At 42.4% G+C, this 27,607-nt stretch overlaps 2 protein-coding genes, 1 non-coding gene and 1 pseudogene across 10 annotated transcripts in view; 3 read left to right on the top strand and 1 right to left on the bottom strand.

Moving 5' to 3' along the window:
* Positions 1-7,872, top strand: part of Dys (Dystrophin) — a 494,001-nt gene extending 486,129 nt beyond the window's left edge. For 7 of the 8 annotated variants that reach the window (XM_050170004.3, XM_055065913.1, XM_050170000.3 and 4 more), the window contains 2 exons: positions 1,512-1,650; positions 2,596-7,872. In XM_050170004.3, the coding sequence (XP_050025961.1) occupies positions 1,512-1,650; positions 2,596-2,741 (285 nt within the window). In that variant the 3' untranslated portion in view covers positions 2,742-7,872. The remainder of the gene's footprint in view (positions 1-1,511; positions 1,651-2,595) is intronic. The other variant, XM_050170003.3, reaches the window with a different exon arrangement.
* A 4,480-nt stretch (positions 7,873-12,352) lies between these two features.
* TRNAG-UCC (transfer RNA glycine (anticodon UCC)) lies at positions 12,353-12,424 on the bottom strand. Its single transcript has one exon. It is a non-coding gene; the product is annotated as a tRNA-Gly (tRNA).
* Positions 12,425-12,639: 215 nt separating this feature from the next.
* LOC126521331 (src kinase-associated phosphoprotein 2-B-like) lies at positions 12,640-21,386 on the top strand. Its single transcript, XM_055065916.2, has 7 exons — positions 12,640-12,880; positions 12,999-13,277; positions 13,594-13,722; positions 15,135-15,209; positions 15,382-15,596; positions 16,393-16,474; positions 20,608-21,386. The coding sequence occupies exons 1-7, from the start codon at positions 12,841-12,843 to the stop codon at positions 21,093-21,095; spliced, it is 1,308 nt and encodes a 435-aa protein (XP_054921891.1). The 5' UTR covers positions 12,640-12,840; the 3' UTR covers positions 21,096-21,386.
* A 630-nt stretch (positions 21,387-22,016) lies between these two features.
* LOC126521766 (U2 spliceosomal RNA) lies at positions 22,017-22,194 on the top strand (annotated as a pseudogene).
* Positions 22,195-27,607: the final 5,413 nt, after the last annotated feature.

Here is a 27,607-nt window from a genome sequence, read left to right on the forward strand (position 1 = left end):
CAAGGAAATTAAACTTTTTCAACATGTTTCGAAAAAGTTTTGTGGTTGACTGCGCAGTGCTCATGGAATAATATGCAACTGGCAAACCTTAAGTAGAATACTCTGCATGTGCAATTACTCGGGGGTGTTGTGTTCTGTCGCTACGAATCTGGTCTCTAAAGGTGACACGGACTCTGACCTGAGTGTACGAATCAAAATTACAGCGATGTCACACCAACTGCAGACAGTAGAAACGAAAATAGTATGCCCATTACTTAGCTCTAAATTGACGCTTTTCATTTTGTGAGCACTTCCTCACTTCGTATTAGCATAATGCCCAACTTTTAGCCACTTTTTATGCATCTTAAGCCAGTTTTGTGAAAATCAGATCAAAACCATTTTTCCCCTTGAAAAGTTGGCTACATAATACCTATTTCTCAACTAGAAAGGTAGCTATTTTGCAGCTGGAACCATGAAAGGTACCTTTTGAAAAGGCATCATCAGCATCTTATTGGAGAACTAGAGCACTTTTAGTATGAGAGTCCCAGCATGGCTTCCCTTCAAAATATGTTGGAGAATTGCCTAAAGAGAGTACTAAAATTTGGCACCTTTGTGGCCTAGTTGCAGTGCACTTTGCACTGCTATCTGCCTCTAACTTGAGAAAAAGAATAGCGAAAGGTAATACCCACTAACCAATTGAAGGTCAGAAAATGAGGTCAAGCTTTAGTTGGCAGATTGCTCGCTTGAAATAGTAAAATGTGTGATTTTTTATTGTCAGCAAAATTTCAGTGAGCAAGAAAATGACTTAAAAGTGAGAAATTCTTGGTGTCATGTTGAACACAAACCGTATTTTAGAACCATTTCGTGAGAAAAATAATGCTTAACCTTCTTTATGCTCAAGGAACAATGTGTCCAATCAAGAACTTTGCTTTATCATAGTTCAGTCAATTGAAATTTTGACTATCTTTTTCTGAACACCTCAATAATGTGACTACATTCCTTAAATTTAGTTTTCTTGCTAGAGTCAATGCAGTGACTTTTTCTTTCACAAGACAACTTTAAAAGAAACTTTTGTGCTTACTGCTGCTTTGCTTTCACTCATATTAGTACACAATAACGTTGAATTCCTTGGTCCAAAAAATTTGATAGAGCACCTGGCATTATCGCTTACCTGGTTCAGCCAGTTTTTGGTGGCTGACAGGCACCTATACTCTTGTTCCTACAGCACCTTGCTTTTCCAACTTTAGTGCAGTTTTTTGTTTTTCCCCAGTGAACCAGGCAAGCAAAGAGACTTTAGTGATTAGTGTGAGCCAAGAAGTGAGATCTTGTTACAAAAAATTTGACCGTCAAACAATGCAGCCGCAAGTTACAGTTAACAATGTTGGCCACTGTATTGTGCTTTGGGGGGTAGCTAGAAACCTACCCCTCTGGTGATGCTTTCCTGTGCCTCCCTCTTTGCAATCAAAGTTGCTCCTCAGAGTTTCATCGACGTCGTGCTCAAATTCCTGTATCAATCTTTTCTCGCAATGCAGCCAGCACCTCGGGGTACGACGTCTTCCCTCTCACCACACAGCTCCCCGTACACAACGCCTGGTCATTCATTGCCCCGAAACAGGGCTCTCCAGCCTGAGCCCATGTCTTCCAGGAATGGGCGGCTTCATGACCACACAGGTACAGTACCTCTTTCCTTATATCCCCCAGAATTGTCTGAAAAATTTAAGCCAATGCCACAGCAATAGAAGCCAAAGCAGTTGTTTCGATGAACTGCAAGCAAAATGTATTGCACTTGACAGAACTCTCCTGGTCAACTGTATTGCAGCAAGAATAGGAAAAATTGAAAGGCTGATTTTGGAATTACTGTCTTGTGTTATACCACTGCAGGCAACATTGTCACTTTGTTTGCTGAAAGCGTTTCCTTCTCTTTGTTTCTTCTTTAAGGGTATCTTAGTAAACAGCCAATGGTATTATCCCTTAATTACATGTTAGTCTAACCTCTGTGAAACAAAAATAGATTCTAGCTCATGTGAAAAAAGAAAGACACTGTTGAATTTGTCACATGTGAAATCAGGTGCGTCCAGCAGTTGCAATCAAATTCAGCAAAAATTACATCTTCAAGCATCCCTCTGCTGTACTGTCAAGATAAAACTTGACGTGAGAACCGTTTATTGAATTGTTTTTTTTTAAGTAACTTTTTTTCAAACTATCTACAACAGAAATAATCCAAATCTTTCAGGCGGCAATATGTTGCTGTCTTATAGATCTTGACCACACATTTAAATTTAAGATTTATTTTCCAAGGAGTATATAATTACCCATTCTATTATGTTGTTCCTGTATTTTTTGCTTTCAAGATGACAGCACAGGCTTTATTAGCAAAAAAATACATGGCTGATGGTGCTCTTACAGTATATTGCTTTCTTATAGTTCACATCCTTTCCTCATGATAGCAGCAAAGGTTGCATGTTTTGTATCAGAAAAGTGCCTTTTCAGGGCACCCAATTAAATCGGGCTCCAACGGCTTCTTTGTGCCTAACCTTGATACAATGTTGTCAGTCAAATTTGCTTGCACCAGTCTAATTTCCATCCCGCTGACATTTTGGAGACCATTTCCTCTAGGTCTCTCGATGGGTGTCCACCCAGGCAGCTTGCTCCACACAGCCTCATCAGGCCTCTACGCTCATAGCTTAGCCGACTACAATGACATCGGTAGCGAGGACGATGACTTCAGTTGCTCAGAACTGGAGCGAAACTTGCACTTGTGATGAAGCTGCTTTATTAGTGTCTCATTTCTCTCACAAATTGTGTTCTGTGCCACCTACTACTTTGTAGAAAGTATTATTGTGAATTTTTTTCTTTCATATTTTACTGTGCATCTGTGTTGCATTCAAAGTGCACTGTAAGGAGAGCCTGGGTTCACTCTTGCCTTCTTGCTGTCTGTCTGGTGGTGAGCTCTATCTAGAAATTCTCTCTATGAAAGTACCGGATTTTTTCGTCATCACTAGTGATTGTCCCAAAGGCTTAGTTGTGGTTCTGTGCACAACTGACCTGCATTTTCTTTCTTGAAAAAGTTGGGTGAAAGAGAACAGGTTCATTTGTACATCACTGAAGTTTAACGTCACTTCGGTTGTCATGAAGTAAAAATGGTAGAACCCTGTACTTTTCCCAGGTAAACATCTTGTTTTCAGTAGCCAGCATATAATTTCCTATCACAAGGAATAAGTTCAACTCAAAGTCATTGTGATAAGTATTGTGATAGGTAGGTTCAGGAGTTGCTTAACTTTGGCTGTTATTAGCCTATGTTTTCTCTACAAGGTTGATCTCATAAACATCTGAGTAAGTTAGTTTCAATCAAGTCGTCGTCAAAAGCATTTTTAAATTATTTTATGCACTATGTTCATCACAGTTTGAGTTTGTAATTGGACAGTGTGAACTATAAAGCACTCTCCAGTAGGTTTTTGTGCTCTCATTACTATTCACCAGTTGAAACAAACACATAAATTTTCAAAATGCCATAGCTGATGTATAGCGTTGTCATTGATGATCAGTAGTTGCTATTATTCAGAGGAAAAAGTCACTGACCGGCTATTTCTCTTTTATCTTGGATGCAGCTATGAAAGAGATAAATTCATTTGTCATTAATTTGTCCTTGCAAGAGTCATACTGTGAGACCTTAGTTTTTACTTTATTCCGCTTTCTATGAATATGGTAAAAGTATCTTGTAGGCATGCCAGTTCAAAGTTCCGTGCTATGTAGTAAATAATCCACTTGCCAAATGTTTATCTTCAAGTTGAGTGCCTTACTAAGCATTTTAGTTGAGCTCCACCCTTGTCCCAAATGTGTGCTGTACGTGTTGCGGTAAATTCACACAATGCTTGCTTGATTTTCCGGTGAGCTTTTATTGCAACTATGGGGGCATTGAAAAGGGTAGTGAATGCCGTCAGCAATGTGCTGAACACAAGGACTGTTAGGGAATTATTGTTTAGGGTACCAGACCTGCAAGATCATTCTTTTGTGCTTCCTGCAAAGTGTAGTAAAAAATAGGTTTAAAAAGCTTTCTGAGTTATCTAAAAGTGTTTATTATTAGTGATCGTCTTGTCAGATTCTTGAGCTTGATATCTTTGGCACTGGTAATTTAAGGTGATGAATGGCTTGTTATTGTCACTAACTTTTCAGCACATGTTTGCCATCACTTACATATTCAGTGTCAGCATGGCACATGAATCAATTTCACTGTCCCCGCAGAGTACATACTGTCCTATCTCTCAATGATACAGATGTGCTTTCTTCTGTGTTTTGAGGTTTCACATAGCATATCTGCAGTCCTTTATGTTGTCCAGACAGAAGTGCACATTGTAAATGTGTATGTGTAATCGTTGTGCCACTCTGTGTCACAGAGCATTCCAGCAGAACGCAGGTGCATTAATGATGGCACAAAAAGCTAATGTGCCATAGTTACCAGAGTTACCATTACTTCAGTTTAGTTTCTCACCTTTAAGCTCTGCGTATACATTGTCAATAGCTAATCCATGACTGGAAACTTGTCAGCCTGCAAAAGCGTTCACAGTTAGTGCTGCAAATGTAAATACAATTCGCAATTTCTTAAGATTTTCTACCTAATTTTTCTTACAGACGCCTGTCCCACTTTGTCTTAAACCCAAAGCCTCTCATAGTGTGCAGAGCAGCCTAATAGCATTAGAATTACCAGCCAAGTTCTGCGCCTTTCCCTACATATTCCCCGACATATTCCAATATTGCCAATAAATGTCAGAAAAAAAGAATGAACAGTACTTTGAGACCTCACGTATTGCAATAATTCAGCCTAAGTATAGAATTTCTTTGAAATCGGGTTTTCACAGTATCGCTGTGAAATGTGACATTTTTGTACCTTTGTACATCTTTTGCATGTGCCATATGATATTGTGTACCAGTGGTGAATGAATGTCTAAACTTAGAACATTGGCAGCTCAAACTGTTCAAATAGGGAAGCAATGTTGAATGTCTGTAGGATCGAGTGTGCTTGGGAGTCGCAAGCAGTGTTGCATTGTAAAACTCTCATAGCTGCCAACGCATTACACCAGAAAAGGTGTCTCTGTGTGCGGGGGGAAAACTTCATTGCATGCCAACATTCTGTGGGCAGGTTGCTGGCTTGTCCTTTCCCCCAACCTTGTGTTTGCTTTCTTTTTTCTACAAAATGGTAGCACTTTTGAAACTAGAACTCTGCCCAACAAAGACAAATGATCTGAGTTAGATCTGAGTAGTTTAACTCGTATTGCCACTGTAAATGCACAGGTAAACATACTGTTAAGCTTGCTAAAATAATTAAGGACTTGTTGGCTCTTCATTTGCATTCACTGTTGCCTTTCTTTCTTTTCTTTTTTTTCCCCTCCATTGTGTTTTCTTAGCTTTGTGCTGCTAACTTTGTGCTTCACTTCTGCAGTACAGGCATGTATGCAAAAACAGCACTTTTCAGTGCTTTCTGCGAGCCTCTGCGATTTTCAAGCATTGAAACTTTTTTATTAAGGAAAAAAAAAACATATCTTCTTTTATGTTAAACACCTTATGTTTATATGGTCTAATACACTCTTCTGTTTTCATTTACAGAATGGTAAAAGCTCTGGGTTGCACTTTTTGTTTATTTTGTTTTAATATTTGTGCTGCATGTGTATGCTTTATTTTGTTCTTTACATGTTTCAAGCTACCAAATCTTATGTTCATTTTGCATGTTTTCTTTCTTTTTTTTCTGATTTAAGGTCAGCCAGATGAGAACGGAATTCAGTTGAGCCCCATTGAAAAATGACCGCCACGGCAGTCCTCCTAGCATTGCTGTTGTTCGAGCTGTCCTTGTGTACAGGATCATGAGCTGTCACCATCGCCTTCATATATACCTGCCATACCACCTTTAGTTTTTGTCTTTAACGCCTGGGATGTGTTCCTTCCTGGCTCAATTCCATTCATTTTCATCCGTCGATGCCTGCAGAAAAAAAAAAAAAGATGTGCATTTAATGCAGTTGCTTTTCTGGTGATGAGTTTTATGCTGGTGTTGATTGCATTGAAACAGGTGCAGAAGGGGTAGAGCATGTCGGCACAAGCAAAAACAGAGTTGGCAAAAGAGACAAGAAGCAGTGTGCAATTGTTAACCTTGGAACAATTGGCCTGCCGTTGATACTGCTGTTTATTGTTTAAGCAGACAAGCTTTTTTTGTACAAGAGATCTACTCTTGATGGCTATTGAGTGAGAAGTTAAGCAGCAGTGTAGAGGCATTTTGTGAAAGGGTTGTGAAACCACCAAGTCTTGGCCTTGTGAATGTTGAGAAGAGCAGCTGTCTTCATTTTAGTGGGGAATTTTTATATAATCTTATACCCTCCAGAACTGCTGCAGGGAATGTTTAGGTGGGCCTAATGCATGTTTTATATTTATTTTTGCATGGCTTCAAGTGGCCTGCAGTGAAATAACAGATTTAGTCTGAAAGTTGCAATAAAGGGTTTTTGTTACGTCAGTAAGTTTTGCTAGAACCTAGTTTATATTACTGGTGCACACGAGAACTCGTTATCTAATATATTCCTGTTTTGCAACAGTATTGAGGCTTGTCCGAATGTTTCCTGCATATTCAATGTTCTTGTTTTGTTTTCTCGTCTGGGTCAAATTAAATGGAAATCAACTCTCTGGCTCAGTGGTTTTACTGGTGTAGGAAGTTCTTAGAGCAAGTTTTTCAGTGCAGCTACTGAGGAGAAGCAATAACGAATTTAAGAAGGATTGCCGGTAAACGGTTTTAATCCTGTATTGTGTGGAGCTTTGGTGTATGATACCACCAAGTGTTATTTTAAAATAACTTAACACTACCATTGGTACTAACACGGTTCTCCTGTTTTTCTTCTTTATTTCTTTATCTATTCACTTCCATAACAAAGCTATATCTCTTATTTCTGGCTTGATATGGAACCTGTTTATGTATGTGAGAGATGGCAGCTTCTTATTTCTATAATAACCAGTGCAGCTTGACACTTTGGCCAGTGTTATGCTGCAAAGAAGTCATATCATTTTGGTAGCTGAGCACAAGGGTAAAGCTAAATCTGTGCTTCCGGATGGACAAAGTGACGAACACTTTACCAATGGCATGTGGCCGTGCCATATTACATTTGGTATTTTATTTGGTGCTGCAGCTATACATATCACAGCGTCCTATGCCTTTTGTTAATTTTGGTGTGAAACATGGACCATCACTGAACAGATGAGAGCATGCAGACACTGTCCCTAACATGCATTCATTGACACGTATGGTAAGCCACATAGCTTCTCTCCAGGTTTGTAATATCTTACATGCTTCAATTAACCCTGACCTAAATGGTACGGGTTGTTGCAGTCTTGTACAGTGATTGTGATGCACCTAGTGTGCATTGAATGGGTCTTTGTAAGCCACTTTGCATGACAGTTGATTCCATGAATAAGTGTTTTCATAGATGTCACATCCCCGGTTGACAAAACTGACCGAGGTGTAGGAACTTCAACTTGACATGTATGCTCTGAAAGTTCTGTAAAAGGTGTGTACTCCTGTTAACTTTCTCTTCAGGCTGCACCAAGACTGAAAATGTTGCTCTGTCAAGTCGGCAAGTGAATGATGTGCGTAGCCATGAAACGTTGCACGTGTGGTGTCTGCATGGATCGTTGGACTGACAGAAATGTGATGAGTGGTCATATTAGCATTACTGTGCATATCAGACTTCCATTTCTCGTGAGCCATTGTCATTTTTTAGCTGCATTGTTGAAACAATTTGTATACTGTCTTTTTGTTTCATTCAAACTTCCATTGTACAACTCGACAGATGTGTTCATCATGTACGAGTACTTTATATGATGATGAAGAAAAGAAATAAATGATGCAGTTAGGTGACCTGATGCACTGTGTTTGTCTTCTTTCTTTTGTTTTAATGATATTGTTTTAAATTTAAGCCACATGTTCCATAGCATGAACATGCCAAGATATATACCACCACCAGAACAACACCACACGACAGCGCCGCTGGTTCATGATATGATCGTAACGTATTTGTGTCCGTTTTTTTTTTTTTTTTAATCTCAGTCTCCACTTAAAGGGGCCCTGAACACTTTTTGAAGGTAGTGAGAAAGCATTGCCAATCTGTACAAGGGGCTTCCGTGAACATGTGAGCCACACATTATTGCACTGCATGCAGTAGGGAAATTACAATCGTGTGTCAAAAACAGCAAAAAAATGCTTGCTCTCACCTTTGCAATGTCATCGTGCAGTGTCATCATAAGCAGCGATGCCCACCGATTGGCTGATTTTTGGATCGCGAGAACGTTCTCAGTATACTATTATATTGCTAATTATGAGTTAAATAAATGGAAATTATATACTGTAAAACCCAGTTTAATCGACATTATAAAAACCGAGAAAAAGTTGAAGATAAGCAAATAAAACAAAAGTATAAGCTCCTGGCTGCGCATAGACCAAACAGCCTTTCGAAATACGAGGCAGTAGCTGCTAAATTTCTTGTAAAAGCTCAATATACCAGGAGGGGTATGTTAAGTAAATCACTTTTGTGAGATATGCAACTCGGGATACGATACATCGGGCATCTAATGGGCAAAAGCAATCCTCACCCAGAGCCAAGCGAACACTGGCACACGTGTATAAAAAATAATAATAATTGGCTGGGAATACCATCCTAGAGCCACAATTTTGATACCATGCCTTGCCTTCCACTCTATTATATGCCACTCTTTCACCCACCATTATCGCCTGGCTTATTCCATTGATAACGCGGGCATAGCGTCGCTATGACCATGCACTGACGAAGCACGACTGGAAAAGGCATAGAAAATTTCTTGTCTCGGCTATTGCAGTGTGCAGATCTGGAAACAAACGCAGAACACCGCAGATAAGCTAAGCGATAACGCTCCACACACACATGAGCATGTATGTAGTGGAGGTCACCTGTACCTTCTCGTGCTTCGGCAGGGGTGAGAATGATGCTCCACCCGCATAATCATTGAGATCACAGGAAGCCGTGAACGGTGGATGATAGGAGTGGCGTATAATCAAGCATAATTAGCTAAAAATGTGGTCCTATCACTTTTCTGCAATATCGCAGCTACACACAAAGAACGAAAATCTTCAGGTAGTGACCTTTCCCCAACATTTTTGCAGTCAAGATTTCAAGATATCAGGAGCACTGCGCGAATGTATGTCAAGATAAGAGGTGCAAATTGATGGAGTTCACATCAAGGGGCCAGGAATATTTCGGCTTAACCACACTGAGTCAGAAAAAAATTTCAACTTAACCGATGGTTTGAGATACTATCAGTTAACGAGGGTTTACTGTATGTCTGTGATCTGAAAAAGAAAATTGACAGTCACTTTATCATACGCCAAAGAGGGTGTAGATGAAAGCCTGCGCGCTCAAGAGACAACCATTAAATTACTCGACATTCTCATTCGAATGCGTTGTTACTTCTTATTACTTGTTTTCTCCCTCTAAAGGTTGTGGGTTCGAGCACACTAATTAAAGCTACTTTAATTAACTGTGCCTTAATCAACTTCACCCTAGTTAGCACCAAAGGTTGTGGGTTCGACTCCCACCAAAGGTTATGGGTTCAAGTGCCTTAATTAACTCAATAATAATTAACTGCGCCTTTTTTTGGCATGATTAGTGGCACCAATATATCAGCGATGTGGAAGAAGACGACGAATGTGCGAGAAGTGGCACGAGCGCTCCAATTTTCTGTACCTCGCAGTGCGACCTTGAAACTTAGAGATCTGAGGCCTTCACCTTAAAACAGAAAAATCATTTCATCTTTGCACCACTGGTCTGCAAGGAACAGCTGCACATAGCGGCGTATGCTGTGCATGGCCTCCGAAATTATCAGCTGTTTTCTGCTTGGCACAGTCTATTGTGGCTGCCACAGGGTGCTGACAGAGTGCCGCAACGAGCCCTCTCGCCCACAATACACTTCATTATTATAAGAGCAACTGTTTGCTCCCTTTGCTTCTCCTCTGTGTAGCTTCCAATGTGCTAGTGGGAACAAAACAAAAGAGAAAGCCACTCATCGGTGCGATAACTACATCCAACACCACTTATACTTGAAGGATTCTAAACATGTTTGCTGCAGGAGGTTTGTGAGGCAACATCCGTTATTAGTAGGTCGTTCTATGATTAGTTAATAATGTGTTTCAGGGCCTCTTTATGTAATATTTGTGCAAATATGGCATGCTACATTTTACATGTCTTAAATGCATAAACATCTGCCACAATAGCAAATATTTATGTGGTCGATAGCATAAATGATAGAACGTAGATCACGTTTCACTATTGTTAACACTGGGTAGGATTTGTTGATGTCTCCTATTATATATTTACTATGTAATGAATATTGCATTCTCTGGGAATCAATATTGTAGTTACTGCAATTAGAAAGAAAACTTGGTGGTTGTATTAGAAAAGCACTGCAAAGCACTGAAGTGTGGGAAGAAATAGGTGTGTGGTTAGGGGAAAGAGATAGAAACACAGGTGCTCTTCTTTCTTCTAACTACACACCTATTTCTTCCTGCACTTCAGTGCTTTGCGCTGCTTTTACCTTGTGAACTTTGCCCAAATAACTATCCTGATATAACTCGATGCCTTGTACATTGGCAAAGGCCCCACATAGTTGCTTCATACCGTCCATGAGTGGTGCAGTGAATTGGAGCTGTCAGACCTGCACTGATCACCCTTACCCACTGTGACTTCCGTGGGCATGGCACTTATTGGGTGTCGAGTTCTAAAATTAAAGAAAAAAGATAATGTAAACGTTATGGCCACAGGGTTTGCATTTTCGACTTGGTTTCATATCCAGTTTATAGAAGCATGTGTATTTAGGTTTTGTCACTGAAGTTTGTGACAAAGTGCTTGACATATTCAGTTTCCAGTGTGCTTTGAATGCACCCAGCATGGTGCAATGTTCTTTATCATTTACTAAAAAAAAAAAGCAGTGAAGGTTATAACAAATGTTGTCATTCTAAAGCCACTTTGCTGTAGTTGTAAGTGACTGCAAATAAAAGAAAAAAAAACAGGGTTTTCTATTTCGTCAAAATCAACAATATTGCTCACTGCTGCTGACTGATTGCATCAACTGTAGTTGTGTCTACCATGTAATTGAAGCAATATAGTGTGCAGTGGGGCACTCACAAATCAATACTTGTTTGCTTTAAAGTAGAGGACTTGGCTTTCAGGTCCATATCAGTAGAAAAGTACATTTTTATTACATTGTTAGCACCATGGTTAGCACTATTCTAATTAGAAACCAAGTAACTAAGTTTTTGGACATGAGTAAATCCTGTGTAATAGTTAGATACATTACAAGCAGTCTTAACTGTATTAGAATTAGTATTTTTCATTTTGAAAGTCTGAAGAACATAGTGGGCAACCAAATTTACTTGAGACTGCTAATAAACATCTGATTATAATGTGTGCTGGTCTGTTCCTTTTCATAGAACAGCACAGGTAGTGTGCTATCAACCAATTTGAACAACTTATTTTGAACCTTTTCTGGCGTGACAATGCTGTACTATATTAACTGATGGTGCAATGAATATTATGAAAGGAAATGCATGCAATAATGTGGTTCTCATTATGAACAAAACGCTCATTCATCACTCCCCCACTGCTAATCATGATAATGAAGCTATGTCATTAACAACTGCTACATGTGGAGTTAGCAACTGAGCTCCATTAGCCGGTGTTAATAAATGTACCATTACCAACTGCAGTTATTAACACATATATGTGAAGAGCACTTCCTAATTTACAGTAACTGTAGCAATTAACCTTCTTTTTTTTTTTCTAAGTAGCAACCCTGTCTTTATGTTGATTAGCAAACATCAGTTAAGTTAATTAGGCTGGCCAGTGTAAAACGTTTTTATCTGGAGACCTTACCTCTGGCAAGACTTGCTAGCAATGTAGAGCCATTGTTGCACCAAGTATCTTTGTCCCATTATAGTAGTTCAATTTTTTACTGTTGGATCATCGAGCATTCCTATGCTTTGGATGTCCAGAATTTTTCGTGGTCAGGTCCCATAGCTGGTATCGCTCGTCCAACGAAACACATTGAAGTTCCCACACATTGTTGCGCAACACAGTGCAGGATATGTTTTGCAATACCTTTAAAACGATCCGTCACAGACGGACATGACCTTGTTGAATTTCTCTGCAAGACAAAACGAAAAAAAAATTAATAATAATAATATTAGTGTCGTCGATCACTGCATATGTCTCAAAATAGTCTTCGCGCACTCCTCAGAGCGACGAGTACAGTTCAAAACACTAGCCGTTCATTTATCTTGCGTAAATAACTATTTAAAAAAATATATAAAAAGCAGTGCGTCGGCCGGGAATCGAACCCGGGTTAACTGCTTGGAAGGCAGCTATGCTAACCACTATACCACCGACGCCGACGAAATGCGTTGTCTAACAACTCTGTGTCATGTATTACATTGGCACATTGTTACACATTTGCAGTGATTTGCGTTTAAGATCGCGATAGTGCTATTGGTGCAATTAAGTACTCAACAAAACTGTTTCCTTCCACAACGACTACACCGGAACAGCATTACAGGCTTTCTCAATACGAACGAGATACGAGGAAGCGGCTCAGCGTCACAACTAGCTGACTTTCGTTGGTTTTGTTTTCGTGTTTTCATTTTGATCCTTCGTAGCTTCCGTTGCAGGAAGGTTAGATCATTGGTTTGACAGGCAAGGGAAGTGTGCTATCAACTATCTGACACACAGTCACGCATCGCGTTCGCATGAAGATATGACATAGCGTCGCAAGCTAAGCGCGGTCAACCTACGTGCTTGCGACTCCATCATGTTGAAGTTCAACGACCAAGTGCGAGAGTTCGTTAAAGGTTTGTCATATTCGTAACGGGGTGTGGTGAGGTCGAGCATGCATTAAAAGTTCGCGATGACAGTTTTGGCTACTTTGGCGATCGCTTATCGTAATGATTTTCACTTCTTTGTTTTCAGATGTCAACACATTCTTAGCTGTAGGTTTGCAGAATGAAAGGCTGTCGCCAGCCGCGTCATCGGCAAGAACGGAACTTCAGCTAAAACTGCAGCGGTTATGTCAGGAGTACCCACGTCTCTTGCTGTCCCTCGACATTACAAGCGCCGAGCAAATGCAGGGCTGGAAACTTCCTCGGCCTCTTTCAAGCCCGCATCCTTACATCGACATGCAAATTGGAGGCGCGCTGCCTCGGGAGGCTTCAGTAGAGAATCGGACAGCCGCTGACGATTCAAACAACGGTACGTGCATCGCTAGCCTCACTGTGGTGCTATGAGGAGTGTGTAGCAGCACTTCATAAACGCGACAAGTTATGCAGTCTTTAAAGTGCCTGCGCGTGCGTGTGTGTTTAGAAATAATTTTAATAATAATAACTACTGTATAGCAGTACACGGGCATAGCCTAATAAACCATAAAAAACTTGCCCACTCTGATCTAGCCGTACCTTTCGTTCAAATCACATGTACGTTGAAGCAGTGTATCAAGTGAACTTTTGCTTACTTGATCAATAGCTCTGTTAACATCTACTCTGCATGGAAATTTATATTTCTCTTACAGATTATGTTTACTCTGAGGCTGTTCTACTGGAAGACACCCCTGGGGAGGTAACTGAACCAACAGCTGCAAAACTACCAAAAGCAGCTTTGTCAAGGACTTCATCAGAGCTTGAAGAACAGGCTGAGGATGGTAAGCAGACAGACATGAAGCTCTTCAGTGAACTCATTACTTATGTGGCTGCCTTCCACAGCTGGAATGCCACCAAAAGGGACAACTTCAACACCCTTATACGCAAGACTTACAAGATTGCCCTTGGCCTACCGGAGTCCATGAGCACTGCTTGTCTGCTACAGCTGGGGGTATACAAAACCTTTGAGGAAATCGTGGATGCGCAGAGAGCCTCGCAACTCGAACGCATGTCCCTGACAGCTACGGTTCGGCACATCCTGCAGAAACTCGGCTTCAGTTACCACATCCAACACGGTCAGAAACAGGCCATTCCACCTGACCTCAGCAACATGCTGATCGCCGCCCCTATCCCTCGTAACGTGCGCCCCAAATAACGGGCCGACACCAGGCCTGTGCCAAGGCACTGCTGCGCTCCTTTCGTGGGAAGAGGACTATGCACTTCGTAGATACGGCAGAATACACACGAGAACACCGGTTCATGGTGGTAGTCGTAGACGTTGACTCCCGGCTTACGCATATGTGTAGTGTCAGCACGGAATACTCAGAAACAGCGGAAGAGGTTGTGATTGCACTTACCAACCCCCTCTGCGAGGTACTTCTTAGCGACTCACAATCCACAGTTCGTAACTACGTGCGGGGACGCATTTCCTCCGAAGCTCTCCAGATCCTAAGGAAAGCTGGTCGACAGCACTTCGCTAGCACCGCGATCATGTGGTTCCCAGCTCACGTCGCCGCCACCACTGACGAGGGCCCCCCTAACTTGAACGAGGTAGCACACCGCTCTGCATGAGAAATGACCCATTGCATAGAGTCGGAGACCCCCCTCTTTGAGTTCAAACCTCCTGGTTCGAAACACGCGAGAACGCTTAGTCAGACAATGGCATCACCAAGCACTACCAGCTAGGCAGCTGGATATTGCCCTCGCCTCACCCTAAACTGAAACGTCGCCAGGCAGTCATCAGTCAGGTGCGATGGCGGCACATTTTCCCCGCGCAATACCCGAGTGCTCTTTGCAAATTATGCGAGTGCTCTTCACAAGATTTGCTGAGATTATTTTTTGTTTCTTAGCTGCATACTTGCTAGCTTGTTTACTTGTATTATCCTCAGGTTACAATTAGGTTATACAGAGGAGGGGCAACTATGTGTAAGGATAAGCAAAAGTGCTACACAAGAAACAGGCAAACGGGTACACATTTTCAATGAATAACTCGAATGCATGGGAAGAACTTGTGGTGAGAAGTCATAATTAAGCTTGACAGAGCTTTTTTTAATTATTAGACAAAGAGTCTACAATACATGTTGACTCTGTTTCTATCTTAATCCATTTCTTTTCTTTCTAGTCGTGTTTTTGCTTTATGTCTTCCATTGCTACAAGACAATTGACTACATCTGCTACAAAAATGTTATTGCAGGCCCCCTTATTGACATTCCAGCGAGTGAGATGTCCAAGGCTGAGAAGACAGGCTTCCTCGAGAAAAAAGGAAAAGGTTTGTGCATACATCCATCAATTTGTAAGCTGTGCTGCATTTTACAGCCAGCAGCATCTTTGTTGCAGTGTTCAATCTTGATTTGATTGGTAGCTACAAAGGTCCAGAACTTTCATTTAAACTCAGGCTGATAACTTTTACACCCCTCCATTGGCTCTGCTCTCTTGTGCAGAGAGGCTGGGAGGCCTGCTTAGTCCGTTCCAGAAGCGCTGGTGTGCTGTCCGGGATGGCTTCCTCTTCCTGTACGAGAAGCCAACTGACAAACGTCAGAAGGGGCAGATAGCACTGACAATGTACGAGGCACGGCCATTTGTCTATGCCTCCAAAGATGCTTCCAAGAAGGATGCTGCCTTTGAAATTGTCTGTCCTGGCAAGAAAACCTATCAGGTTAGAGTTGACTTACTTATTATTAATTTTTGACTGAATGTACCTTACTATGCTTTTATGCAAAATCAAGAATTTCTGAAGAGTAAACTGCTTGCTGTACAGTACTGTTTGCTAAGTGTTTGTTGTATCCTCCTTTGAATATTGTGTTATATTATTTGGTGCTTTTTGCTCATTCCAAATTTGCTTGACACTGAAGTCTTGTAGACCCTCGGCAAATACGGATATAGTAAAATGCTGCACGGTTGTCAGGTTCCATGCAGCAGTTTTTGATTCCTTAAAGGCTTCATTGTTTAATACTCTCATAGCAAATAATAAGGTTGCCTAAGGTGCCATTGGCCTTCATGTTTTCGCAAACAGTCTTTTCTTAGGTCACATTTTTCTGGCTTTTCTCAGTTAATCAGACAATTTTCTTATTACGTTTATACAACATGGCAAAAGAAGATGGAATATAGGCAAAGGCTACACAGTCCAAGGCTGCACTGGGATCTTTGGACAACATTGTGACACAAACATACTTGTAAAGTCATGTCGTTGCTATGGGTGTGCTATTCACGCACGGAAATACAAAGCAAGAAATACAGGAAAGTAGGTGGGCCTTCATAGTAGGCAGATAAGTGGATACGAATTATAATGCTTCAGCATATCAAGCCTGAAGATAAGGCAACTATTTAATGTTATCTAGATAGCATAGATAGCACTTATTAATAGATTAAAAGATTTGATAGGGATTGGCATGTACACTGCCCAACTGTGGCTGTTACTTTTAAAATTTCTGATTATATCTCTTGAATTTCAGTTCATTGCTTTCAACACAAAAGACATGAAGCAGTGGATTTCAGCCATTGAGAAGAACAGTCAAGTTTCTGCATCCACATCATGTAAGTATTTATCTGTCACATCCTAAAGGTTTTCTTCAGCTTGCCAGTAAAGAAGAATTTATAATTGAACAGCATACACCATCTCACCACACATCGCATTTACAAAGCAGATGGCTTGAAATATCTCTGTTTAAAGTTGCAAAGCATTGTCCTCAAACAAGTACAGCATTTTGTTCACAAAGTACTTTATGGGAATACTTAATAGTAGAGGCCAGAATAGCTTAATAAATGAGAAAGTAAGTTTATATTTGATACTTTGGCAATGTAAAAGCGAATATGTGGAATAACTTAAGTAGAAAGTTCTTTGGTGTTACTTGTGACGAGCTGTATTCAGAAGCTGTGACAAAGCCATTGTGGTGTTGGCAGTGCATGTTTTGAAGGTAGTACGTCATTAAACGGAGGTCCATTTACATCGCTTTCGCCTTTTTTAGCTGACAGGTATGCATATGGATAAATAACCCATACATATGCCTGATCAATGTTGCAACAAAGAAACATGTGATTATCTTCATGCAGCATACGAGCTATGTGCAAAATACGAGCATTTGTCCACACGTTCAGATTTAGCCAGTGCTCCTGTTGCTCAACAGAGATGTGGTCATATAATACTTTTTTTTATGTTGCCAATAGGGGAACATATGTGTTTTGTTAATATTAAAGCAAAATACAAAAAATAAATACCTCCAAGGGATACATTCATTGTGATAACCACTTTGAGATGATAAAATCCTTTCTTCTGATGTTTGGGGCCAAAATTTGAACAGTTTTAATGGCTGTTAATTTAACATACTCATACATGATGGCCATTCAACCTAAAGGGTGTTGTTAAAATTTTCATCAGAGTAGGCCTTACTTTCAGAAAGAAACATTGAAGAACATCCTCTCACTATCCAATAAGGCTTGTCATATGTGCTTTACATTTGTCTACAATTCAAATAACCACAGACCAAACTAATGCCTTCTTCCTGCATACACTCTCACACTCAAGTGTAGGTGTGAGGGAAAGAAGAGACTAGAAGTCTTGTGGCTTGCTTTGTCAGAGCCTCTGAAAACCTGTGGGGAGTATCATATAGAGCATTCAAGATGATATGTGAAAACAAGGCTGTGTGAACATAGCTGCAAGTGAAAGCAACATTAAATATTCACTAGTATAATCTGCTAAACACTTGTGGGAACTAAACAGAATTTTAATGAGAACATAAAATATGGTGATCAGGCGTAGTAAACTATATAGTATTTCATCTTGATGATAGCTATGCCGCAGATGCTAATAGGAAGGCACATCTAAGGGCTGTTCTAGCTTTATGGTGTTACACTTTTGATAAAGCAAGCACGTGTTGAAGACTTTTCTACAGAAACTGAATCCTTTGTGGAATAAAAGGTGTTGAAATGACTTTTTGTACAGACAGACGGTTCATCTTAGCAGACACTTCATTGCAGCAGTTCTATATACATGTATAAAGGCATTCAATGAGAAATTACTGTTGCCATATCTTTATTGAAATGCATCTCCTAAAACAACGTTGAAGTATTTATGCTGAAGCCCATGTAAGATTTTGTGGAACTGCTAAGAGAAAAATTTATTCTCAATGTACTAAAAAGTTTGCATTCTGCTGAAAGCATGATCCTACTGCCAGAAAGTCTAAAATCTGCTACATATAGTGTAGGTTTCATTAGAATGACAATAGTACTTGGCAAGAGCTGATAATGCTGTCTGTGATCTATCATTGGGCTAGAAAGTCACATTTGGCAAACTGCCTTGTTGGCTGTTTATGAATTTTCTTTTTTCACTCATCAGCAGTTGTCATCATCACATGCAGGAGCAGTAGTTAGCTGGTATATGGCTAAGGTGCCTTGGTAGCACATCTGTCTCTGCAGTATGCAGACACCCAAATGCGGAGCAGGGTGGGAGCAACATGGAAGATCATATTGCAGGGTTTATCTTAAAAGAAATGCATGTGCCACACAACGTTCAGATTTTGGATGGTCTTATTATTCACCGACGTTTCATCATTAATTTAGGTGAGATGACACCTATTTTCCAAATTGCTGCCATAGTGGCTCACAGTGTTATTATTTGAGATGTTCTCACCATGAAATCGGAGGTGTGGTAGGCAGCCCACATATTCATTCCCCTGGCTACATATGATTAGTTCAAGTATGTGTGAACATGTATGCCGTCACAAAATCTTAGAGGGCCCCTCACCAGGGCTGGCCATCTTGAGTTGACAAGCGCAGTGCATACAATGTGCCATAACGATTATGTCTGCTAACTATTACATCCCTACGCACCGCAGAAAGGGCTTGCATTTAAAAACAAATGCTGTTTGCCCGTCTCTTCGTGGGCGCCGCACTCCCAGCTGGAGAGTTGACATTAGTCACGCAGGTGCGCCTACGTACATGGTAGTGCTGTGACATCACTCATAGTGACACATGACTGCGAGAATTATTCAAGGCAACATCACTTATTTGTTTAATATGTTGCTTGAATGAAGGAACTAAAGGTTAGAGAAATAATAAATAATACAACCCAAATGTCTGCATATTTTTGTTTTACTTCATTCTGTAGCAAGAGAGATGTACTTCCATTTTGTCTGCTTGTTCCCACGTTGTGCAGTCATGCGCACAGAGAATGAACCTATTCATTTTCAATTGTGCTCCAGCGCCGCGTTCGTGCACTTTCGTCCTCTTGTGTCACTGAGTTATACCGCTAATCAGGTGTTCTCGTGAAGAGCACGCAAAATCGCACACAAGACTGTCAGAGGAATTGCACAACTCAGCAAAAATGCGAGAGGGACAGAAAAGAAGAAGGCAAGGCCCACAACATATTCGTCACACGATCCTCCTGCTCTTGTACGGGAGAACGCATGAAAGGAATTTCGCTTGCAGAGGCTAGACGGGAAAATGGAGAGAGTTCCTATGTTGGCCGTGACGCTCTACTCCTGATATCATGGGTTTATGGCATTTCAAGTATTTCCGCTCTTAAGGAACTAATTTGAAAATATTCTTGCGGTAGAGCACTCCTCACAGGGCATGTAATAACTTCCAGTATGCTATACTAAAATTTGCTATGTGGCCTTGTGAGGCGCTCTTTAAAGGGATGAAAAAAACAAAGAAACTTCTTAAATTCGTGTAGCTGATGTTTTCTTATTGCTCTATCTGAAACAAACTCACACATGCAATCTCTTTTCTATAATTTACCCGGTATAAATCCCCTCCATCCATACACTACCACTATGCTTTTGCTATGTAGCGGCAACTTTTGATGCGCGCCACTGTTCCCTGATTTGTCGCTAACACCAGTTCTGCTTCCGAGGTTTGCTTCTGAGGATTTCATTTCCAGTTGTTTTGCTTCCAGGATTTCTGGTTCCTAAATTTTCACTTGTTGTACATTCGCATCTCAATGCAGCAGTGATGTTGCTTCCACTTGACACCAGAAGTTGGCACTACGTAAATTCCACTTGACACCAGAAGCTGAGGGGGTGAGCGAGGGAGGGGCACGGAGGAGGAGGGTAGGTTGGCAGTACTTAAACTGGTCGGCGAAAGCATGTACAAAGGGGCCATTGAGGGCCTTGTACAGTCAATTTCCATTAATTTTACGTCACCAGAACTGTAAAATTGATTTGAAATCCCCTGACTCGTCACATAAAAAGATTTTAAAAAACATGTAGGCAACTTTTAAGACTTTCGAATACATTATATCAAGAAGGGGTGGGATAAGTGGAATTGTCTGATTGACAGATAACTGCTAAACGAAGTTAATGGATGTCTCCAATATTTGCCTTAAATATGTGGTCAGCATCTTTTATACTGTAAAAAAATATTCACTGTGGTTGCTTAGTGGCTGTGGTGTTGAGCTGCTAAGCACGAGGTCGTGGGCTTGAATCCTGGCCATGGTGGCCGCATTTTGATGGGGGCGAAATGCGAAAACACCCGTGTGCTTCGATTTAGCTGCACGTTTAAAGAACCGCAGGTGGTCAAAATTTCTGGAGTCCCCCACTACGGCGTGCCTCATAATCAGATTGTGGTTCTGGTACATAAAACCCCGTGATTTTTTATACTATAAAAGCAAGTGCAGACTCGAAGAGCAAGAAAGGAATTTTGCTCAATATGAGTTTTCCTTTTTTGTGTAGCTGGAGATTTGCACCAAGAAAATGCTGCAGATGTGCGCCAGCCACCTGTGCAGTCATCTGCAAGCAAGTTGCCTTTGCCAAGTCCTCGTCAGGAGCCGACACGTGTCCCATCAGTACCAATCACATCTGAGGCAGACAGAGAACTTGAGTATGAATATGTTGAAGGCCAGACAACCATGACTGCCGTAGAAGATGAAGAGGAACCACTCTATGAAGATGGAGAAAGCTACTTTTCTGATGACACAAAGACAAGTAGCCAGACAGACGAGGAAGTGACAAGTGACTATGAAAGCTGGTACCAGGCCATCTGGGATTGCCATGCGGGACAACCTGATGAACTTTCCTTCAAACGGGGCGACTTGCTTAAAGTTGTGAGTAAAGAGTACGACGAGCACTCCTGGTGGGTTGCCAAGGCACGTGGCAACAAGGCAACAGTGGGCTTCGTGCCAAAGACGTATCTGATGGCAGCCTATGAGAAAGTGCAGTGATATTCTGGTGGATGCATCTTACATCATTGTGCTCAAAAGTCACATGTGATGTGCTACTCACTGAAATGGCTGGGAAGAACTGTAGTGTTTAAGACTTTCCCATACGCTTTGCATTCATGGAGTACTGCATAGCAATTGTTACAAAAATGAAAAAGAGTGTGTCTACCTTGTCAACATCACAAATTTAATGTGACATAAAGCTAGTTTTTTAAGCTTTTTAAGCTTTAAGTCGAACTTTGAAGCGTATCATTTCTGTTTCTTGTCGAGAAATAAAATGTTTATCCTTCACAAGGTTTGGGTGTTGAAAACAGACAAGCATGGTTCGTAGATCACACGCCAACGATTCGGTCCGCAAAAATATCAGATCGCTGCATGGCGCGGACACAGCTGAAATTTCAAATGAAAGCCCATGCGTCCTTTCTCTTGAATAAGTGCGTGTCCTGTCGGAGATGAGGTTACACGCATGAACGCGATATAAAACCGCCAGCTTAGGGTAGCCAACCAAGTGCTTTTCTGGCTAACTTCCTTGCCTTCTCCCTTTATTTTCACCTCCTCAGACGCACTGCCTGCAACATCACCAGTTATGGCACGCGATTTCGGTAAGTCATCCGATGCGGCGCGCTCAACAGCGCCACTCGTAGTGCGCCGCGCAGCAGAAAATCATGAGCCATTCCAGTCTGTGAAGGTGGATGACCAGCGAAGCTGGCTAACATATGACACAGAGGTGACAATGTTGAACATATCTACGGACTCATATACCGTCATATTTATGCATTCGCGTGGATGACGGGACCGCCGCCCCGAGGAGGCGGAAGAAACTAGACATGCATGGCGTTAACCGCCACCATGGGAGAACGGAAGGAAAAGAAAGGAGACACGCACGCGCTTGGAACGCCGAGAGAGGGCGGTGCGAGTGTAGACATGGCCGACGCGGGCCAAAGTGTAGTATCTGTTATTATCAGCTTAATATCTGATACGGGTTGTATCACCCAGCCCAAGATAATGTATTTTTGCAAGTTGGCGGAATGCTTGAAGCCTGCTTCACCTCCGCCGCGGGTCAGCCCGGTACTGCACTATCTTCAGGATCGGCCCGCGGTTATTGGTCTACGGACATCAATTCGCTGGAAGCTAGCCATATACAGCTTCGCTGTAAAAGGGAAAATTGTGCGCCATCTATCGACAATGATTGTCAATGTATGCGAATAGCAGAATGCTTCTTGAAACATGTCCACCTTACTAAAGGAATGATGCGCTTGTTGGTTTGTTGCAGTGAACATATTTTGGTAGCGTTTGTTCTTTCATTCCATTATACAGCAGTGAAAAGAACCACTAACCAGCATATCTGAAGTCGTAGTATTGGTGGATAGGTGGCTATACATGAAGCTGATCCATTATATGTGCATTGTCTCCAGCGGTGCGAGCTCCGGCTAATGCCGCTCGATCCTCTTTTCCTGCAGCCGCCGCAACGGGAGAGGGCGGCGGGAGAAAAGGAAGACAGCCCTTCGTGAGCGCACCACCACAGCATTTAAACCTTCAGATGCCACAAAGCTGCACTCTTCGACAAATGTACGCCCTTTGGGGTGTACAATAATCGTCATCTGCTTTGCTTGCGTTTCCGTTCTTGGAAACGCTGCGCTCGCTACTTTCCTGTCGAGAAGGATCTGTCGCGCTGATTACGCGTGCATGCCGTTCGTGACTTGAAAGTACGGGGCTCACAGCGTTAAAGAAAGGAAATGCGGAGAAGACAGATGACGATTATCGTTGTATGGCAAGCTGTGAGGCAAAGGGTGTAGAGTGCGCACGACCGCTCGTGCGTATCGGTCCGTTTGCTCTTTAAAAAGTTTACACCCTTTGGGTCGTATCTTGTCCCACAATGATAATCGTCATCTGTCTTGCCCACATTTACTCTCTCTAACGCTGCTAGCCCAGTACTTCCAAGTCACGAATCGCTTGCGCATTATCAGCGTAACACAACATTCTCCACAGAAAAGTAGCGAGCGTGGAGTTTTCAAGAAAGGAAATCCAAGCGAGGCAGGTTACGGTTATCGTTGTGGGACAAGATAAGCCCCAAAGAGCGAAAACATAAGAGTGTTTGTATTAACGGTGAAAGTACAACCAACACTGACTACGAAACAGGCGAAAGAAGCAAAGAAAGCTATACCGCGCTTTAATGTCATGTTTGCCACATAGCTCAATTACGTGCCTTCATATGCAGGTATTGCTTAAGGACGCACATCTACCTGAGCAGTCCTGTGGAGTGGACCGTTCGGGCATCCCGCGACATCAAATGGGCGTGGTATTCTCTGCTACTTGCAATTTGTGCGAGTTTCGCGAGCCAGCACTACCAGCGCAGCACTACGCGATAACGAAATTACTAAAACGCGAAAGCGTGGGCGGTGCAGAGTCGAGTGAAAACGAAACATTTAGACCGGTCGCGTCGTTGTCGAAGGTACGAGCACCGAGCGAACGAGCACATCGAAAGATGAGAGCGAACGCGGCGCGCAGCGGCGGATGAAAAAATCAAAAGCGAAGAGGTCCAGCTTCCCGGACCCCATATATATATATAGATATCTTGCACTTGAAGAAACTTCGTGTGACCTTGAAGCATTGAGCTATGAAGTGACGGCGTTGTATGAGTATATACAAGACATCATAGTAGGAGACAGTTCAATTTCACAGCCTGAGTCATCTCGGTGGTGTAATCTACTTCGTGTAATTTAATTTTCCTTCGTGTAATTGTGGCATACTTGGCTATCCCTAATACTGCTTCGCCTTTCCGGCGAAACTACAGTCTCTCTCTCTCTCTTCTTTTCCGTGAGTCCGAGTATCAGCGCTGTTGTGCATGACTGCTGTTGATTCTGATTTCTAGTGAATCCGGCTTGGCCTCATTGCGGTTACTGAGTTAATTATACAGTGTTCCCCAACTATCACGTATCAAGACTTTTTTTTTTTTTTAAAGAGCAGTTGCGTTACTAGAGGAAAACCCAGTGCATATTGTTTCCAGTACAGTGAAGTAGCCGCCAGCAATTCTTTCGTTCCTGAAATTTAATTAGACAATTGCAATTAATTATCTGATTGTAGAAATACTGTCCGAATTACCAAAGTGTCAATGAAGCATTTGTAGGCAACCGCAGGCACCCCAAATGACATCTAACTGCTGTGTTTTCAGTGCAGTACTAATTGCGTGCAATTTTTTTCCGACTGGCAAACAAACCTCACGAAATATGAAAAATACCACGTGACTGCGCTCCCACCCGCATCATAAAGCAGTGCCCTCAAATAAGCTGATTGAAAGCAACTGCACTGCTTGTCGCAAACCCAAAGAGAGAGCGCATCACCTTGATAATGGTACGGAAGGAGCACCAACAGCAGGTTTCGCGTCCTTGCAGCTATTCCTACCTCTCTACGTCACACTTATCCGTCTCTCAAGGCCGACTGATCACACGGATAACAAAAGCCCCTTGATAACGCGGTCGAAGTGCCGCTCTGACCACGCATGAAATGCGAAAAGCACTGGAATAGGCATAGATGGTTCCAAAATCCTGGCTTCGCTCGCACCGCATCGATAGAGTGCGCGCGCAGCTATATTTCGCGCCAGAAACTTACTTCGAATCAAATCTAAATTAAAGTGACGGTTTAGTTTTCATGAGAGTGTATACGTGCTGCAAAAACAGGTTTATGGCATAAAATAAAAGCGAAATAAACAGCCTGGGAAGTGACCCACGTGTTGAGAAAAGGCAAAACCGATGTGTTCAAGAAAGTAAATAACCACTTATAAATTAGCCGAATTGGCAGTTGTGACACTTGCACAAAAACAAACAAAAATACATCAGATTTCAGTGTGCCCTTATTGTCAATGAATTCGTAAGCGCCGTTGAACATCAGCTGCTGCCTAGAGGACGTGTTCGAACAGGTATCCTTTTGCAGCTTGTGTCCGCTTTATCACATCTTCAATTGGCTTTCTGGATGACCGACGCCGGAATTCTACGGCAGACATCCGTTATACTTGCCTTGAACTAATCTGATGTCCATCTCGATCATGTAATTACGATCTTTCACACAACCCCCAAGGAAAGAAAGCGATTGGAGAGAGGTCAGGTGACCTAGCCGTCCAATATACAGGCCCGCGCCTTTCAATCTATTGTGCAAGAAAAGTCGTATCCAGCCAGTTTCGTGCTCGGCTGCTGCTGTGTGCGGGTGCCCCATCTTGCTGATACCACAGAAGTGGAAGACGTGACAGCGAGACTTCGCTGAGGAAGTCATCCACCACTCCTTCAAGTATTTCGTTCACGTAACGCTTCCAGTTCAGCGTGTGATCGAAGAAGATGGGACCGATTACAGCGCCGGAGTAAATTCCGAACCACACATTGAGTGACCACTGGTACTAGTGCCGATTGCGCTTTACCAAGTGTAGATTGAAGTCCCCCCCAATAGTGTGTATTATGCAAATTTACCTAGGCCTTTCCGCGAAAATTGGCTTCATATGTGCACATGATGTTGCTCAAAAACTCCGGTGACTCATCGGCTTCTCAGCCGAGATTGCGGAAATTGACTTTTGTGAAAAAAAGGTAAGCTTATTGGCCAGCAAAATGTTGACGCATCTATGTCCAATCACTTCTCTAGAAAACTACGGCTCGGGGCATATACATCAGTCTCCATGCAAATGCAAGTGTTTCCGCTCATTCACGAGCGGAATAAACGGACTGCGAAAGTTGGCTTTTGGGTTTAAAAAATGTAAGCATATATAGCCATAGCCCAACAAAATGTCGGCGCACCCAAGTCCTCACTTCTCTAGAAAACTCTGTTTCAGGGAATATATATCAACCTCCATGCTAGTGCAAGTGTTTCTGCCGATTCACGAGCTGAATAAACGGGTTGCGGAAATTGGCTTCTGTTACAAAAAAGGTGAGCCTATAGCCCAGCTAAATTTCGGCGCAGCCATTTCCTCACTTCTACAGAAAACTCTGGCTCAGGGCAAATACGCCAGCCTCTATGCTAACAAAAGTGTTGTTTCCGCCGATTCACGAGTTGAATAAACGGATTGCGAAAGTTGGCTCCTGTTGCAAAAGAAGGTAAGCCTAAAGTCCAGCAAAATGTCGGCGCAGCTATGTACTCACTTCTCTGGAAAACTCTGGTTCTGGGCATATGCATCACTCTCCATGCTAACGCAAGTGTTGTTTCCGCCGATTCATGAGCTGAATAAACGGATTGCGGAAGTTGGCTCCTGTTGCAAAAAAGGTAAGCATGAAGCCCAGCAAAATGTTGGCGCCAGCTAGTCCTCATTTTCCTGGAAAGCTCTGGTTTGGGTCATATACATCACTCTCCATGCTAACACAAGTGTTGTTTCCGCCGATTCACGAGCTGAATAAATGGATTGCGGAAGTTGGCTCCTGTTGCAAAAAAGGTAAGCCTAAAGACCAGCAACATGTCGACGCAGCTATGTCCTCACTTCTCTGGAAAACTGTGGCTCGGGGCAAATACACCAGTCTCCATGCTAATACAAGTGTTGTTTCTGCCGATTCACGAGCTGAATAAAGGATTTGCGAAAGTTGGCTTCTGTTACCAAAAACGTAAGCCTAAAGTCCAGCAAAATGTCGGCGCAGCTATGTACTCACTTCTCTGGAAAACTCTGGTTCGGGGCATATACATAACTCTCTATGCTACTGCAAGTGTTTCGGCTGATTCAATTGTTGAATAAAAGAATTGCGAAAGGTGGCTTCCGTTACAAAAAAGGTAAGCCTAAAGCCCAGCAATGTGTCGGCGCAGCTATGTCCTCACTTCTCTGGAAAACTTTGGTTCGGGGCATATACACCAGTCTCCATGCTAAGACAAGTGTTTTTTTCCGCTGATTCGCGAGCTCAATAAAAGGATTGCGGAAGTTGGCTTCTGTTACAAAAAAGGTAAGCCTAAAGCCCAGCAAAATGTCGGCGCAGCCATGTCCTCAGTTCTCTGGAAACTCTGGCTCGGGGCAAATACACCAGTCTCCATGATAACACAAGTGTTGTTTCCGCCGATTGACGAGCTGAATAAAAGGTTTGCGAAAGTTGGCTTCTGTTACAAAAAAGGTAAGCCTAAACCCCAGCAAGAAATTGGAGGACGCTTAAGCTTCGCCTTCAAGAGTGGAACGCGATAGCGTTATCGCACCCCGTTCGCACCGCCTACTCAAACGCGCTACGCCAGCCAAACGTCGCGATCGGCACAGATAGCCGGGCCCCGACGCGCCATGAAGGCGGACGCGATCATGGAGCGAGTGGCGCGCCACGTGTCGGGGCAGCGCCGTACATTGCGAGGAGGGGGTCTTCTGTGTTTGCCGCAAGATGGCTCTGCGTGTGCGCAGAGCGCAGAAGAAATGTAGCGGAAACGTACATCGCTACTCGTGAAACTGCGACTTCTGTAAGTTACATGGTCATAATTACCGATATACACCGCAGTACAACTTTCTACGGCACGTTTGTAAGGCAACACCGCATTCACTAGAGGCGATTTTGTCCCGTTTTGAAGGAACGAACTCG

Source organism: Dermacentor andersoni, chromosome 6 (genome assembly GCF_023375885.2).
Source record: "Dermacentor andersoni chromosome 6, qqDerAnde1_hic_scaffold, whole genome shotgun sequence".
Lineage (NCBI taxonomy): Eukaryota > Metazoa > Arthropoda > Arachnida > Ixodida > Ixodidae > Dermacentor > Dermacentor andersoni.